Here is an 18551-nt window from a genome sequence, read left to right as displayed (position 1 = left end):
TTTTTTTGTTCAGCTTTTCTTTCGTTTCTAATAATGATTTGTTAATAGCTCAGCAAATGTAAATTCCTGTGTATTGGCACTGTGACTGGATTGCAGAGGATTTGAGGATCTTCAGTATTGCCAACTGCAACTATTCAAACAAAACATATCAAACCCTAAATCCCAAAAGACTGGCTTGAAAATGAAATTTAAAAAAAATACATTAATTTCTGGATCATACTTGCTCCTGAGTTATTTGACACTTGGGTGCTGGTTTCTTCAAGCTTTATTGCATAATGTTTTTAAACCAGTCACAAATGTAAACCAAGTAAAAAAATAAATCTGAAATCTTCATTAAATACTGAGGCTCAGAGTGGTGCTAGGAACAGCGCTCAATGTCAAGAGAAATTGAGTTGACTGAAGTAAATTTTTTATTTCTATTTGCTGTTCTACTATGGGTAAATTACAATACGAATGCATTTGAAATATAACAAATAAATTAAATGTAGTATATTAATTTTAATTTGGAATGTAGTTTAAACTGCATGACTCACGTCATGTTGCATCATTCAACATAACTTGTTTTCAAAACAACTTGTTTTCTGCAATGATAGTATGCATATTTTGCGGGACAGTCATTATTAAACCGGCTTGCAAATTTTGCGTGTGAAAAAGAGAGCATCTGATTTCTGTAAATATATATCCAATTACTTCAGTCCCAGCTACATTTCACTGATTCTGTCATTTCTTCTTCTGATTTGAAAGAGAAAGATCTGCTTTAAACGACAGGCAGACTGACTTTCAAACTCAAGCTATGAATTATTGAAAAACAAAAATGGTAGAAGACTGAAATCACGGTGGAATCAGAGAGAAGGGGATATGCAGAACAAACACCAGAAACATATGGATGCCAATGCAAAACAGTTATGCTAAACATGCTCTAGTGATATAAGATGACTGGCATTTTAATAACAGAAAACATCTGAGAGTTAGTATATGAGCAGGATGTTATGTGGTTCTAGCCCAACCTAGGAGCTACTGACAGCTGCTTGGAGAGCCTTCATGCAAATCAGTTTTTAAAACGGAATATTTTCTGATTGGTATTCATGTTATAACCGTTACGGCAGACACTGTTTGAGGAGGGCACAGCCCTGATGAGAATGCGATCTCTAAGCTTCTTACCCAAGACACTGGGTGATGGAGTGGGGTGAGGCTTACTCTCCCAAGCCCAGAAGCAGCAGGATGCAGCATCAGCTGGAGCCCTGCCTGCACTCCACAAACCCAACCTCAACAGAGCTGTGCTGGGCAGGGCACCCTGGCACAGACACAGCTATAGTACGGAAAGCTGAGTCTACGGTGTGCCCTCCTCCACCTCCCTACCATCTTGCATTTCCACTGGGAATCTACCGCTTTCAGATAAGCTATCTTTCTTCAATTAATTGGAGACTGAGCATCAATAAGGGTGCTGTGGATCTTGGTTCTTAGGTAAATTTGACCCTGTTTCCCGCTGCATGATGACCTTTCTCTAAGCACACATCTCTGTGTTTGTAACATGGGTTCCAACCCTTCCTTAGTTTTAAGAGCAAACTGGGTTCTGCCAAGATAACAGCCAACCTGAATCCTTGAGATGTGAAAACAAGTTAAACCATTTTTAGAAACACAGAGCTTTTTGCTGCTACACGCAGTGGCCTATCTACATTTGAGCTTCTTTGGATTTTAAGAAAAAATAGTAAATTTGCTTTAAAGCAAAGTATAATAATACAGATGTAAAATTTACTCTATTTTTAATACAAGCATTGGTTTAAAGCCGAATGATGCCTTAACAGTATCTGTCAAGCGGATACCAAAAAATATAAAAGCAATTTCTAGAAAGGAAGCTGAGATTCGGCAGTTTCTGAATAGCCATATAGGCTGATATTAAATTAGGCTGCCAGAACAGTATGTTCACGTGAAGGGCCAGTATTCTTGGGGGCAATGTCGTCAAGTGAACATGTAAAGAACCAGAAGCCAATTAAGGCATTTAACTAAAAGGTTTGAATCTGAGAAGTTAGGATAGCCAAAGATCAAACTAGCTTCGCACTCCTAAATTCATTCTAATTGGAAAAGTGTAGGTTCTGTTAAACCCGCCTTGAGACCATTAAAATGTCCAAATGCAAAACAACAAGGAAATGTCCCAAAACTGTCAGTCATCCTGTAAGCAATGGATTTTTGAGGAGTTTAGTAATGGAAAATTTAGGCTAAATAATGCAATCTGTATAGCGTGAGTCACATACAGGAAGTCTAGTTCAAATGCAATTTAAATATCCCACATGGTGTTAGGGAAGGCAAAATGGAGGAAGAACTTCAGAGAACTGGGAGTAAAATGATACAGTTAAATACAAACAAGACATGGAAATTAAATTTAAAAAAAACCCAAACAAACAAACAACCAAAACCCCTGTACTCCCACAGCCAAATATATCTCACACTAGGAAGAACAAAAGACAGAAAATACCTAAATTACCTTCATTTAAATGATAATACAAACATTTACATAACAATTAAAAATAGATATGGGTTCAGGTATGAAGAAGTGGAAAGAAAACTGGTCATAAGCATTCTCAGTCTTCAGATTACCTGGTTTCTTTCACCAACAGCTCCATTTTTCAAATTCTACATCACAGAAGTCCCAGATTCCCATGATATCTGCAGAGAGATCTTGGTACAGCATTATCAGCATAGTCATATGTCAGTGCAATTGATGACATGAATCAAATCAGAATGTACTTCTGGAAACCTTCCCAGAAGTTTACGTTAGTGGATTCTGACTCTTCAACTTTAGGACTACAACATTATACAATGCATTAGAGGTTAGAGGCACAGAGCAAAGAAAAGGTTTAATTACAGTTCTTGTGTGGAACATTATAAATATTATGGCAAGGATAAAAAAGTCAAGATAAGAAACCAAAAAGGAAAAAAGGAAAAAAAAGAAAAAGAGAGAAAATTACCTTAGAAATGACATCCTGAGGCAGAGGATATTGATGATGAATAGTAATAATATTCGATCTCAGATAGTGCTGATGGTTACAGCAAGAGCTGCAGAGATTGTTTATCATGATATTAGTCAGTTCTCTGTGGATTATTAGGAGAGTTCTAATTCAGCCAACTCTCCAATTCTGGCTGAAGTGGTATAAACTGAAGGCAAAGATTACTCTGTTATACTTTCTATCATGGAATAAGGCATTTGATATATTTTTTAACTGGAAGAATAAATATATACAGTTTTCTGGAGGAAAAGTACTATAGAAGGAACTGTAACTGAAATTGTATTAAAAACGTAGTTCTAGAAAGTGAAAGACTCTTGCATATTTTATGGATGCTTCAGGGTATTCCAGCAATCCCTTGAAGTTAAAAAGAATTATATCAGAAAGAGCCTTTTTCATCTTTTTTCCAGACAGTACAAAACCCCTTCCAATTCCAAAACAAACTTCAGACTCAGAGTATATTCTCCATGCCAAGAGAAGAGTCTCTTCATTGCTATACTAGCTTTACTACTAGTTTTACTACTGCTATACTAGCCTTACTATTTTATTTACTTAACATTATACTGCTATAGTATATATACTTTATACTATTCTATAACTGCTATATCAGCCTTGCTACTTTATTTAATATTTTATTTTACTTTATGCACTATTTTTGGTTTACTTTACAGAATATGCTATTTATTTTAATTTATATTAATTTACTATTTTATTTTTACTGCTGCTGTACTAGCTTTACTACTCTATACTAGCTTTCCTCCTGCTGTAGTAGAGGTAAGCATATTAGAAGGCATAGACATCGTAACACTTCATTGTAGAAAACATAGGCACCATCCTCCTATCTCAGTATGAATCTGTGCGTGACGGCTTGGAAAGGAAGTTTCCAATGTATGATGAGATGGTAGAAAGAGTAAGCAAGGAAAAGGTGCTAAGATAGCTATTCCAAGGTTGGATTACATGAATGAACATGAAAAACGTGAGTATAGATCTAGATCTACAAGAGTTGTATATATATACACTATATATCTTTGCAAAGGTGATTCATGGACTACAAGCTCTACCTCCTACCAAGGTAGACTGGGTCACACCTACATCTGAGTGCTGTCTACCCTTTGCTGTCTGTCAACTTTGAACAAATGAAATTAATTCCAGCTAGTGGAAAAACATCCTCCTCCAGGCCTGGAACGGCTGAAAGCAGGTTTTCAGGATGACAGTGAATTTCAGGACAAGAATAATCACATTTGCCCCGTGTTTGGGCATACTCCTCATACTCCTGATCTAAGAGGAAGTCATTATCACTTGAAGCTTAGTCATTCTTGGTCATTAGTTTTAGCTAGGACAATCTTCCATCAAGATCATAGAGATGCACACAGACCTGCTGTATATCATCCATGACTGAGTGGTTTCAGAGGAATCCCTATACTTCTCCAGCATCAGGTGTTACACAGCTTCCCCAATTTTTCAGAGCCATAAATGGTGTTCATATCACCAGCTGATCACTACCTTAGGACATACAGCTCTGTTAACAGAGGGATGGTCGTGGACCCTCATGGTGTCCCTGACACAGATTTCACAAAGCAGGTGTGAGAAGCTGCCCCATTTTTAGCTGATCAAGGAAGGGCAGGCACATGCACGGCCTTTTGGTTCTTCAATTTATAGCTGTGTCTCTGAACCATGAACATGAATCAGCAGTGTGTCCTTGCAGCAAAGAAGGGCAATGACATCCTTGGTGTATCAGCAAGCAAGAGAAAAGCCTGCAGGTCAAGGGACTCTTTCTATTTAATACTTGTAAGACCACAGCTGGAGTGCCAAGTCAGTTTCAGGGATTGCAGTACAAGGAATACACTGACATCTTGGAGTGCAGCTAGTGGAAGGCCACGTAGATTCATATGGAACCTTCATCCTTCCAGATACTCAGAACTTGTCTGAGCAAAGCCCTGAGGAACCTGTTCTGTCTGGATCTGCTTTGAGCATGTACTTGGAGCAGATGACCCCTAAAGGTCCCTCCCAATCTAAGTTATTTTATAAATCCATGACTACATGTTATCAGCAGTAAGCCCTCCTGACTATGAAATTTAACACCTGCATACAACAAATCTTTGTTCTCACATAGTTCCCTAACCAGCACCAGAAATAGAAACAGAACCCCAAATGGATCAGTCTGTATACTACAAATACAGCTCCTTGTAGTACGGCAGGGAGGGTTAGAGGTCCTCGCATAAGGGTACATGAGAGGTTCTGGGATCCTTTTGGAGGACTATAGACCGCCCAGACATGGTATGACAGCATTCATAGTGAAGAGAGCCAAAACGCATCAGCTAGTCTCTGTATGAGATGCCTTTTGTAGGACAGCCCCTGAATGTCTTCACCGACATATAGGCAGTACAGAAAGGCAGTGGACTACGAGTCAGTGCCAAAACCTGGGAGTGTGAAAACGCAACAATATTGAAATATCCACAGTATGTTTGGTCAGAAGGTTCTTCATGTTCTGACCACCACTAGAGGGTCAGTGCTGTTTTTCAGGGCTCCTCTGCTGACAACAGCGTGAGGCTGCCCAGCTCCAGACACAGGTGAATCTATTGCCATAGTGACTCCCGTAATCTATCGCAGCTCAGCCTGCAGAGTAGAGCCTGTCACAGTAAATGAGACATTACATTGTAATTAAACTGGCAATTAAACTGTAAATAACTTCAGCAAATAACCTTTTTTCCTCAAAGAAAACTGTCAAGTTTTTTTTAGAAGTAACTGCAGGAAAAATCAAACAAGTTCCATTTAAATTAGAGTACAAGGGAAGGCAAACTAATATAAATCTTTTGGAAAAAGTCAAATGTGGACATTTTTATGAACCCCAGAAAGACAAAAGTGGCATCACCAGTTTCCTTAAAAAAAAATCAATTTGGTCAGAGATAAAGCTTAATAACTTTCAGAGGGAAAGACAAACTGAAGAGTTAGTTAATAAAAAACCTGAGCATTGAACAGGCCTTTTTAAACTTAGGAGGAATGACTGTTGCTCTAATAAATCCCTGAGGTTATTCTGCAGATACCTTCGTATTTATGAAGGAATAATGATGATAATGCCTTTCTGTGATTATGGTGGGGAAAGTGTGGGTCATATATTCCAGCAGAAGGAAGAAAGTTAAGGCATGACTGAGTCCACTGTAAGTCTCAGAATAACTTAATCTAGGCTCTCATCTTTAGAAAGAACATTTTAATTTAGAATTCCAACATCAAAGACCATATGAAATCACCATTTCTTTGAAAATCCACACTTAAGGACAAGAAGATATTGGCCGAAATCCTTAAACTAATTAGTACCAAACACTCCTCTGGGCTGAACTTTTCCCTAGGATCAAATTATTGAGCTTAAGCTAGCACATGATCTCTGTGTGGGCAAGGATGAGCTTCTAGTGATGAGAATCTTTATATTTTATTATCTCCATCCTAAATTGCTTTTTAGTCTGTTTTTATTCTTTTTTATTATTATTTTTTCTTCTATCCATTAAACAACATTCCTGACTAGCTACTTTTGTTCACATACAAACAGGAATTAAAAACAAACCAAGGACTTAGTGAGTTTTCCACTCCTCAGCACGGAACAATCTATTACTGTACTTCCTCATCAGTCATAATTCTGACTGCAGACTTTACCTCCATCCCTAAGAGGAAAGGACCGATCCTGATTCTTGCAGAAACAGGTCTAATGTCAAGGCTGAAGAGGACGATTGTGACTGTCCAGATCATTTCTCACCTAGGGTTGGCAATGTTATCACATAATATATTCCCAGACGAACTGGAAGGACAGAGAAGGAGGAAGGTAAGAGGACAGGCAACTGAAGAGGTCAAAAGCAAAAGACTAGGAAGGTGACAGGGGGTTGTCATTCACAGATTTATGGGCAGCTGGGGAAGATGATCTTGCCCCAGACTAAGTAAGAACTATTAAGTAAGGGAGAAACCATGTCCCCAGCGTGCAACTGAAGTCTCTGTTCCCTTAAAACTTCATATTTAAACTCAGGACTTGAATTAAAACTATCCATTGCTACATTAACTTCTTTGGGTCTCTAACATAGCTTGATTTATAGAAGATAGCAGTCGTGGAAACTGTGCTTTAAAGACAGCAGGTTTTACTACAGATTTATACCTGTGTAACTGTGAGAAGAACTGGGTTCACTGGGTAGCATTTATTTTTTTCTTTGCCTAAGTTTTTAAAAAAACAAGAAAAGCTTTTTCTTTTTTTTTATATTAACATAACATAATAATTAAAAACTCAGCTCTGACTTGGATAAGTATCTATCAAGGTTTGCAGAAGAGACATCAGCACTGACCTTATCATCTTAACAACACTGTTACAGTCCAAGAGCTCTATTCCCTTCTTATACTCATGTAATTTGAAGGCTGTGGCATACGCTATAGAAAAAGCAATAGGGGAAACAAAACAAGCATTTTAGTTTGCAAACAAAATGCTGCTGCTGACAGACAGAATTACCAGAGGTAACTAGTTTACCGTATTGCATACTGGCCAAAACATAGCTATGAAGAAACCGAAATTAAAAATTCTTATCTCCTAATTATATTAATGATATATAATTTCCATTTCATTTAGCCATGTGTTATGCAAGCTTTTAGGCCCAACAGCAGTCTAAACATCAGAATTGTACAGTGACTGCATTTCTCTGAGAGAAATAAATACATTTTAAAAAACGGACAGAAAATATTAGGAAAAAAATACTGTAAAAAAAATAATCCTGACACTTCTGTGGTTTGGCATTTTAAATATAAATACTAAAGTAATTTCACTTTGCCTTTGAATGAAATGAATGTGAGAGTTAAACAAAAACAAACTCCCTTGAGAATTTACTTATCGGGCTACTGGTATTCAAAAGCATTTTCTGAAATTTAAAATGCATTAACTAGTTTTTTACTCCAGTGACTCTATCCTGTTTTTTCTTCACATGGATGTTCTTAGCCTACTCTGCACAGTTAAACAGTAGCACTTGCCCTGCTTCATGGCTGGGCCGGCTTTCTGAGGGATCTTTGTTACAGGTCTGCTGCATGGTGAAGGTTTGGTGGAAATCTCAAATTAGAGAGATGAAATTCAGGAAGCCTGAAGCCATAAGGTTTTACCTACGTTTCAGTGCTATATTCTCATACGCATATAATTCACCCTCACTCCATTCTCAGGTTGAGGTAAATATAAGCACATTTTGCACTTAACAGACAATTCATTGAATCTCTCCAAATGGAGTTATCCTTATTTTGTATTGGAGACAATGGAACGACACGGACATCTCTTAGGTGCCTCGTGACAATAGTGTGTATCCATTTGAAAAGACCTTATTTAAGTGTCCATCCTCTCCTCAGAGGTAACACTGGCTGCCATCACACAGCTCTTCCTCGCGCTTTGTGCAGGTCAGTTCCACAAAATTCAATTAGAAATCCCACTTCCCATTCTTTTTACTACACAGTCACCCATATGATGCGTATGCTCACCAGTGATTAGAAATTTTACACAGGGGAAGCCATAATGTCTACCACCATAAGGTAAGATTTGAGACTGACAATATCTGGGCAGTCTGGAAGCCAACAGTTCAGTAGTTTGTCATTTTATGTGGTAGATTCTGCCTGAAAAGAAAACCAGGACTTCAGTGCAGTTCATCCTAACCGCACTGAAAACGCTGTTTTTCTGGAGTACCGCCCTGAGCACCACTCCAGTGAAAAGTGATTTTCAAGGCGGGGAGGAAGATCAGGGATGCAGAGCTGTCAACCCAAAAGAGAATCCCTGAACTAGGGGCACCATCTACAGGGGAACAGCCTGACACTGGCTCAGATCTGTCCTTGCTTTACGCAGCTGGCATCTGAGCAAAGCACAGGCAGGTTGGTTTGACTACACTTGAACTCTCCCTCGTAAAAGAGTATTTCTGTTTTCATTTTCATTTATGCTGCCACAGCTTCCGGAAGCCCTGGACACAAAGTTCTCTGTGTTAGCTGCTATACAAATGCAGATTAAAAGAGACCATCTCTGCCTAAACAACTTAGAAGCAGCAGCAGATGTGTACAGAACAAATGCAAGAAAACAATTAAATCAAATGACACATTGAGACAAACATCAGTCAGCGGACTAGCAAGTTCTTTGATTTTACCCTTTGATTTTTAGCTAGAATTAAAACCAAAACAAAACCCCAACCCTTGTTCTCCACTGCCTCTATCTATCTCACAATCTCACACAATTCTCCATAAATCATCTTCAAAGACTTACTTCATATGACGCTTTTGCTAGTTGTATAAAGCTGAATAGTTACTCCAGCATTTATTCATTTTACCGAAGGTTAATTCCCACTTTTGGGACTCCACTTTCTCACTTTGCTTTCATGTCTTTCATGTTCTCCTGATGCAGATTTGGCTTCCTGACTAGGAACGCGCCTTCTAAATACATCATCATCACCCGGTATATATTATGGAAACTTCACTGCAACCAAGGGTGGCAAAACAGGGCACTGAAATAAGATTCCAAGTTATTAATTTTCAGCTGTACGTACCAGCCCTTGGATTCCCAGTTAACTGGGTAAAAAACAGTAAGGAGTGGGTATTTAATTTGCTAAAAGAAGTTTCAGAAATGTGTGCTTGAACTCATGCGATCAGAACTTCATTTGAAAAGCTGTCCCATTCGCCTAAGCAAAAGCCAATTCCTTTGTCTTCAGGCATACAAACTACTCTCAAAATGAAAAAACTTGAGGATAGAAAAGACCAAACCAACAGAAAAATAGGAGTAAAATAACATGACAACGAAGAACAAAAAGCACTTTTCAGTTAAAAATAGGTACCTGTGATCTTGTGCAACACCAGGACATTTCATCATGACAGTCACAGTTCAATCCCCGTCAGTTTACAGTTCTAAACTCTGCCTAGTAAGAGTGTCATTTACTCGTTCGCCTACCGCTGATTTGCTCTCATGATTTGCTCGACTTCCCATCTTGTACACCCAGTTGTGGCAGTTGTGATACTTGGTCACTCAACAGCTGATGTGAAAAAGAAAACCGATGGCAGCTTGGGCCCAAAGCCAGAGCCCCAGTTGCTGTTTTTGATGTGCTACAACTGCTGTTGCTCCTGAATTTGCCTCAGTTCAGTGATTGTCATTCTAGTATCCGATCTTTATATGCCATAAAACTTTCCAGGACAGGCCCAAGAATATTTTGGTTTCATTGGCTTTGGCCTAGGATTTCCCCTTCTTTATGAAGCAAGCTGGAGTCTTTTACTTTCAAAACCTAGTTTTTATGGCTCGTATTGCTTTCTGAACCTAAGGTTTTATCTTGAAGTCATAGTATACAGAGAGTAAAAAATAAAAAAGGCAAAGACAAACATTGCGTCATTTCTGATCTTGCTTTTTTATTCAGATTCTTCCCAGATGATCTACAGTTACAGCCTCTGGCTCAGTCAAAGTCTAAATTAAAAACAAGGGATATATAACAGAGTCTAGTTCTTCATTTGTATTTAGTAGGTTCCTGATGGGACTTCTGAGTGGTAGACACTATTAAAAATTCTCTTCTGATGTACTAATACACATTAAAAAAGCAAAACAAAATAGGTCTTGGGTTTAGAACATAATTTCTTCTGGCTTTGCATGTTTCTTCTTTTTTTTTCTCATGATAGGATACCTTCTTCTTCCCTTAACACGACTGTGGAAGACATAACAATAATAATAAATACAATGACCTGTGTTTCGTGAGTTTAGTGGCTAGCATTTCACTAGCACTCCAAGCATTCATCAAATGGCTCCTGAGCTCTTCTAGAGCATCCTTGTCCGTTCAGGACATGTATGTCACCCCTCAAGTTTCACAGCTTCCTTTGGTTTAATTAACCACCATGCCTGGACAGTAACTACCTATTTCCTTGTGGATGCAGTAGAGAAATAAAAGTTGCTCGCCGGACTAGAGACCTCTTTCTGTATGAGTACGCTTTTGGGCCTGAAAGGAACTGAAGGAAGTACGCGCGCTAGAAGGAATGCAACTTTTGCAGCAGTGCAATTTACCAAGTTCAGAAAAGTTTAGGTAAAATCTCTCCCACCACGTCCCAGCCCCTACCCCACCTGACATTTTAGTTTTATTTATTTATTTATTTATTTAAATCTAGCAGAACAACCATGTATGCACTACCACAGTCAGTAGTGAGAAAGCGATGGTATACTCTTCAGGGCTACTACTAGATAGCACTTCTTTTTCTTACTGTCTGTACACTGAGAGAGCGCCATTGGGCTCAAAACATGTTTCTTGCCTCTGTTCAAATACGAAGACAGGGAATGATGTGTCACGTCTTGTGAATGCCAGACTCCCCCGGACTTCTGGCTGTGTGGCTGTTAGGAACGCAGCATCAAGTCCTCATAATTATTACCATTGAAATCTGTGGTTTTTTTGACTGATCAGATAAATGATCCCAGAGAAAATAGTTGTTGATATCTATTGTATTGGGATAGAGAAAATAGCCACATTTTTAAATCATACAGGGTAATCTGGGCACAGGTGACCACTTGTGCATGTGCAGTTTAAATTACGTTGTATCCTCTTTAAAGTAGCTCAGCAAGAGCTGATATTTGCTTTCCTTTCCTCTCTCATGACCTAATGTGCCCATACAAGAAAGACTCATATTGTGACTAACAGACCTACGAACACATGCCCAGCACTGACGCGATCAGAAAACCTGTATTTGAGCTGAACTGGAAAAGGGCTGTGATTTTTAGAGGCAAATCCCACCACATAAGCTTGAGTGGGGAATGGCAGGACAACGTTCTGCTGAAGGCACAGTAACTCACTTCTAGGACGTGCCAGGGAGATTCTCGACTTTCTCAGTTACTTGCTAGGATGGCATAGGGGGTCCTCCCTTTGCCAACATTTGCTACTTATCATATTAAGCTATAATTTAGGTAACTTTCACTCTCATGTACTAAATGAAACCAATTACATGGTTGTGGAATACATAACTAAAGTTTTCTTAAAAATAACTAATTCAGCAGCATCCTGTACTACTATATATCAAGCCTGGGCTAGAACCTGTATGTTCGGTACCCTGTGACCAATTACACGTTATGGGAAATTCTTACATAAATGCCATGCTATTATTTTTACAATTTTGCAGCTAAAATTATGTTTTCCTTCTGTGCCTTTGAGGATATGGATGCAACAGTAATATATACTAAGGAACAAAGAACTTTAGTCCGTTGTGTTTTTAGAAGCTAAACTTACATCTAAATCTATTTCCATTTCCCTCTGGAACCTGAGCAGCTTTTTTATGTTATATTAAACATTAGACAAATAGGGTAGATCTAATTAAAAGTTGAAGAAATGTGCTTCCCTTAATTGAATTTGTTACAGTTACATTTTGCAGACCAATGTTAATCAAAGCTCCGGTTCAGAGTGGATGGATCAAGGGAATTAAGTTAACCCTTGCACGTCCTTACCTGAACACGCCACTCGGGCTGCTCTCGCCTAAGCCACAGACGCCAATCGCGACTCGCCCCTCAGTCGCGACTGCCCGGGGCGGACTACCCGCGGCCCCGCCGCAACGCCAGGGCCGCGCACCCGCAGGGTCGCGAAAAGTACCGAGGACCGGGGGGGCAGTGGCAGCGCCTGGCGATGGGGTGGCCGCCGCCGCCGCCGCTTCCCGCCGCCCTCACAGCCCGCGGCCAGCGCCGCGCCCGGCCCGGGGCACCCAGGTCACCCGACGGCCGCGGCCGCGGTGCCAACCCTGGCCGCCATGCGCGGGGATGCCCTCCTCATCCTCCTCATCATCATCATCGTCCTCCTCCTCCGCCCCCCTCCTCCCCCGCCTGCCGCTGCCGGCCCCGCCCGACGGGGCGGACAGGGACCGCGCGGCGGCGGGATGGGCGAGGCCGGCGCGGCGGCTCCACCCATGCTGGGCGCCGGGCGATTGGCTGGCGCGGCCCCGTCTCCCCGCCTCCCAGCCAATGAGGGCGGCGGGCCGGGGGTGATGGGCTGCCTCTCGCGGGAGGGATTCCTAGAGACGCTGCAGTGTGGCGGCGCTCCCGGCGCCGCGCAGCCCCCGGTGCCGCCTCCGCCTCCCCGCCCTGCCCTGCCTCGCCCTGCCCTGCCCGCCGGCGGCCGCCGCCGCTCAAACTTAACGCCCGGCCCGCCGAGCGCCGGGGGCTGGGGCAGCCTGCCCGCCGTGCGCGGGGGCGGTCCGCCGCGCACCCCCCGCAGCCTCGCTCCGGGAGGGGCCCGGGCGCGCGTGGTGCCGCCGCCGCGGGGAGCGGCTGAAGGACGAGCCGGCAGCGCCCGCCCCGGTTGCCAGGTAAGGCAGCGCTCCGGGCGGGGAGGGGGGGGCTCGGCCGGCGGGCGGGGGGAGAGCACATGCTCCGGGGGCGGCCGGCGGCGCCGCCTGCCCGGCGGCTCTGCCCGCAGCTGCCGGCGGGCGGGGGCCCGCCCCCGGGGCGCTCCCAGTGCGGGGGGGTGGGTGGCTCAGACAAAGGGGGCGCCCGCGCCCCCCACCGCCGCCGCGGAGCCCCGCCGTCGCCCCCCGCCCCGGCGGCGGGAGCGGGGCGCCGTCCGCCCGCCTGCCCTCCATCCCTGCATCCATCCCTCCATCCATCCATCCCTGCCCGGAGCCGGCGCCGAGGCGGTCGCCGGGCCAACTTGTTTCTCTGGGTTTCACCTGGCTGCTGCCGCCGCCGTGCCCCCGCCCGCGGCAGGGTGGTCGGTCCCGGCGAGGGGCAGCGGGGGACACGCCGGTGTGCCTCCCCCGGCGCCGTCCCCCGAGCCCTGACCTCTCCTCCTGCCCGCAGGGCAGCATCCAATAATTTGTGTATCCGTTTACAAAGAGCCTTTCCTCCATTACTTAGAAAGGCTGTCAGGCTAATGCATTTGCTTTCCATGCAATTTCATTTTGTGTCCTCGGACATAATTTCCTTCATCTTATTTAATGCCGCTTTGCCGTGCTTTGGTTTCGGGTGTGTTATGGTCTGGTTCATATGGGCACACGGTATGGATAGGGGATCAGCACTATGTTTAAAAGTTAATTTCGCCTATCAAACTCTACTAGGTAGAGTAGTAAGAAAGTGGCAAAGATTGTTAATATTTCTTTTGTTTCCAGTCTTCTGAAATAAAGATATCAAACGACTACCGGCTTCTGGTAGTCAGTATAGTAAGTAAATTAAATGTAGTCATTGGAATGAGCCTTTATGGCACTTTCAACAATCTGTAATTCAATCATCTCTGATACAAGCTGCCTTTTGCTATTATTCATCAGACCCAGCTGAGTGATTTCTGTCAGATGGGAAGTGGTAGAGAGAAATCTCTAGGTAAATGTGACTGAAAAGCTTTCCAAGTGGAGTCCTAAATGAGCACAGAAAAGCACTTGGCCACAATCTCGAGACAGATGTTAGCATCCAAATAAATCATTTCTTTTGATTTTCCAGGGGATGTCAGGTCTTAGTTTCCTTATTTAATAGCCATTTGTGGGTAAAGAAGAAGGAGCTCCGTGTTTATTACCTTGTAAACTCGATGCAAAATGCTGTAGTGCAAATAATATTTCACTGTCTCTGAAATAATATTTTCTGTACAAAGGTCAGTAGAGTAATTTTAGATACGCATATATGTTGTAGACCACAACTAGACTACTAATCAGCAACAGCGATATTGATCCTCGGAGCGCCTATGCAGTGTGCTAGCTGTGTTGTGTGTTAATCTGTTCTGTGCTGTTTAAACTGCTTTATCGTCCGAGAGAGTTGCTTCATCCTAAGAAAGGGAAGATAATAGTTGTAGACCCAAGGGGAGACTCCTTTCCCTGGTGGGTTGACATCTAGAGTTACAGATCAGCAATTGTTTTAGGAGTGACCCTGAAAAGGGGAGGGGGAGTTTTTGGGTACAAGGACAAGTAGGCAGCAAACTAATTTGCTTTGTGAGGATGTGAAATGACATCTCCTGCCATGCTTAAATAAACCTGCTCAGGAAAAGTGTAAGGAGATTCCACGTGTGTCTATAATAGTATTTTCTTGGCTATCTTGGAAACAAATGACCTGATTTTATGTCTTGAGTCAAATATGTATATCTTCTTTTTTTTTTTTTTTTTTCCTCTCACAGCCTTTTTGGAATTGTAGTTCTATTAGGAGTGTCTGAGGGGGGATATACTTTAATGTGGTCTATTACTTGGCTTGTGGTATAGTTGCTCAAAATTTGCATGCATGCAATTCATAAATTGAAAACTATATAGCTTAAAAACATAGTGTAGGCAGCTTGAGTGAGAAGAGATAATTTAAAAAAGAACCACAGGGCAGAAGATAATGACATACTGTAGGAAATAATCATACTCCTGCACTCGCAAAAGCATGAAATGTTCCAGTGTAGCCATTTCATACAAGCCCAATTTTCCTTCACATTAAGAGTGCCTAAGTGAGCCTTATTAATGTTTGATGCAAAAGATGCTAAATCCATTTTGAGGATTGATACTGGAATTTAAAGAGGTAGCTCACAGACTAACAGCGCAGTTCTAACACTTCCCCAGAACAAATGTGAAAAATAATCATTTGCCGCGTATGCCACAGCAGCGCAAGTGGGATGTAGCCTCCTCTGTAACGCTGACGGGCGAGAAGCCCTTTCCATAGATACAAAACAGTGTTTGATTTAACAATCTGAAACATTCTCTTACCTTATAATCATAACTTAAATTGGATATAAGAGCCCAGAAGATGTTCAGTGTTGGTTAGTGTGGTGGTTGAGAAGGTGTGAGATAAGGGAAGGTCTGTTTGTCAGAAACCTAGGAAAAAAATCTATACTTTTCCAGCTAGCATAGAGAGACCGGAAACATAAAATCAATTTTTATGGTCTTTTGGCAGGGTTGGCTGTAATAAGTAAAAAGAAGGAACAGCTTAGAGTCTTGGCAGAAGTTTTTAAGCCACTCAGCCGTACAGAACTCTGTTAATTGATGTTTCCTCGCATGAAAATGAAGCTCTTATTTAGTATATCGCAGTCCTTTTCTTGTCCATTCAGCAGCCTGGTTACAATTTTAAGAACACTTATGTGTGAATGTGTGTGGTTTTCTATTTATATACACATTTAAACACACAGATAAATTCTTACTGGGAACCGAGTTCTGAATAAAGAGTGCTTGCAACCTCGTATTACCTGCTGTGGAAGAGACATCAAAGTTTGCAATACAATTGAAAAGGACAAGAAAATATTTCTGCATATCCAGAAGAAAAGCATGGAGGAATTATTACGCATGGATACCATGATCTCCTTCCCTCTGCTGGTGATGCACGTATAAATGTGCAGTTTCACAAAGAGAAGTACTTCATCGTTCGATTTACTTTGATTCTCTATAGAATGTTTGTTTTAAATGTTACTCGGTATCTAGGAAGAAGCTTAATTAGAAATACACATAAGGGAGGCTTGTTAGCCAACTATGAATTTGTGTTTACCACTGACATTTACTAAAGATACTTGAGGTTAAAATAAAAGCATTTGCCAGACTGAATAAACAAAGCATTATGTTAACAAATATTTTTTCCAGATTGTCATGTACAAATGTCATCTTTGCTAGAGTAGGCTTTATTCCTTCCTAATACACCCCAGTAAGGGGGGGGGGATTAGGAAATGCTGGTTATACTGTTATATCTTTTACAGAAATGCCAGATACCAAAGCAGAATGCATTAGGAGGACAACTGACAAGGGTTCTTCATGATTTCTTCTGGTGAGGGGATAAGAGGGGATACAGGCAATCTCTTTCAGGGACTATGCAGACAAGCTGAATGATTTCTACAAGCAATGTGTGGAAAAAGTTGTCTGGTTTAAATAAACTAATAAATTTTTGTATTTCCCGAGGCATGTCATGACCGAAAGCTAGATAGGAGCTGTAATAAAAACATCTCCTTAAGTATTACTTTTGACAAATGTGTAATCAGAATGTTTTAGTGGCTGGCTTTTCTTTTCTGTTGTGTGGTTTTGTTTGTTTTTCTTTTCTCCCCAGTGACTTAATGAGTAGCACTTCATGGGCCTTCTGTTTACTATAAAGGCTTATGAAAGAGTTGATTATTTTTCTTAACCTGTTTTCTTATCACTACCAGTCTGGAGGTATTTCCCCAGAACAGCCAGCGCTGAACACTTCTCCCTCTCCATCCTAGAGGGAGTGATGTTGCCATCTTTTAAATTCTCAGAGGTTTGCTGACTCAGGATGCCACTTCTCTTTTTCTAGTCATCCGTAAAGATGCTGGGAGAAATGTGTTGGAACACAAAGTAAACCTAGAATGTCTCCTGTGCAGCGTAGTTGCCTGATAACCTACTAATATTTATATGGTTCTTCTAAACAGGAGACCATACAAATTTTAAAGTGTCACCAGAAATTATCCAAACAAACTATTTGTTATTCATCAACTCTGGCTAATTAATATAATATTTCAGGAAAAAAAATTTTACTTAGAAGTAGCCAAACCCGATTTGGTTACTTTGACGCTGTCTGTAATTTTACAGGGCACTATTCAGGATTTATGGTAGTAGCCAAATGTACTGTAGTAGCTTTAATAATGTAGCCGTGGTTATAGTGACTAGGTAGTACAGTGCCTGAAACACATGGCAATACATGCCTCAAAGGTGATCAGTGGTGATTTAATGAAGTTGATTTAAAAACCCATTTACAAGTTCTGGTTTGTACCTTTATCTTAAGGGTATTATTTTTTTTCCCTGTGTGCGGTTGAAAATCAGTGTAGCAGTTGCAATACGGGAAAGCCGGTAACCGTTACCCAGCTTGGCACAGAGACGTAAGATTGCCTGTGGACTCCCTCATCTCCATGTGTTTGAATAACCATGTAGATACAGCAGTTGAAAATAATTGGAGTGCCCTTGTGGAAGGTGCTGTGGAAATAAAAATTCCTTGACAAATGGTTTATCTGATTTGGGACCCTGTGTCTAACAGTAATACTTTCTCTAGAAAATGTGTACACAAACGTCATTGACAGGTGAACGCTAAACCTGACTCCTCTTATTTGGAACACTTAATGACCATTTGTAACATGTAGTTTTAGTTAATTGTAATTTTTTTTACTTCTTTCCAAAGCAATGGAGAGTATTTCTTTATAATAATCTATTTGTATTTGATTTCTATCATCAAACCTTAGATTTGGGAGGAATACTTAGAAGAATATGTGACAATTACAATTAGAGTTGTAAAACTTAGTGGTATGATGTTGCTTTGATAGAAGACACAATCTGTTGGTGAATAGTTAAGAGTTAAAGATTAATAGTGTAATACATCCCAATGAAAATAGTTTTGAAAGTATTTTTTTATTAAAAAAGGACTGCTTCTGTTTCTTGTTGAAATTATAAAGCTTTATGTTTTGACTTCAGTAAGGCATTTGATTTAGCATAGGGTGATGTTCTGATTGTAAGAAATAGTACTGTAGAAGGGCACCATTGTCCGTGTGAACAGATTAAAATTTTTTTACTTAATAGATTGCAAAAGAGACAGTGTATGGGGAATCACCATCTCCATTATTCCAACTCTATTCATTACCTTTAACAATGATCTGGAACAAAAATACCGAATCCATATTC

At 41.2% G+C, this 18551-nt stretch overlaps 1 protein-coding gene across 1 annotated transcript in view; it reads left to right on the top strand.

Moving 5' to 3' along the window:
* Nucleotides 1-12977: 12977 nt before the first annotated feature.
* The window catches only part of SYT1 (synaptotagmin 1), a 358040-nt gene continuing 352466 nt past the window's right edge, over nt 12978-18551 (top strand). Inside the window, exon 1 of the mRNA XM_054211854.1 lies at nt 12978-13298. Coding sequence (XP_054067829.1) covers nt 12978-13298 — 321 coding nt within the window. The remainder of the gene's footprint in view (nt 13299-18551) is intronic.

Source organism: Rissa tridactyla, chromosome 1 (assembly GCF_028500815.1).
Source record: "Rissa tridactyla isolate bRisTri1 chromosome 1, bRisTri1.patW.cur.20221130, whole genome shotgun sequence".
NCBI classification, from domain to species: Eukaryota; Metazoa; Chordata; class Aves; order Charadriiformes; family Laridae; genus Rissa; species Rissa tridactyla.
This window is presented reverse-complemented; position numbering and strand designations above follow the sequence as displayed.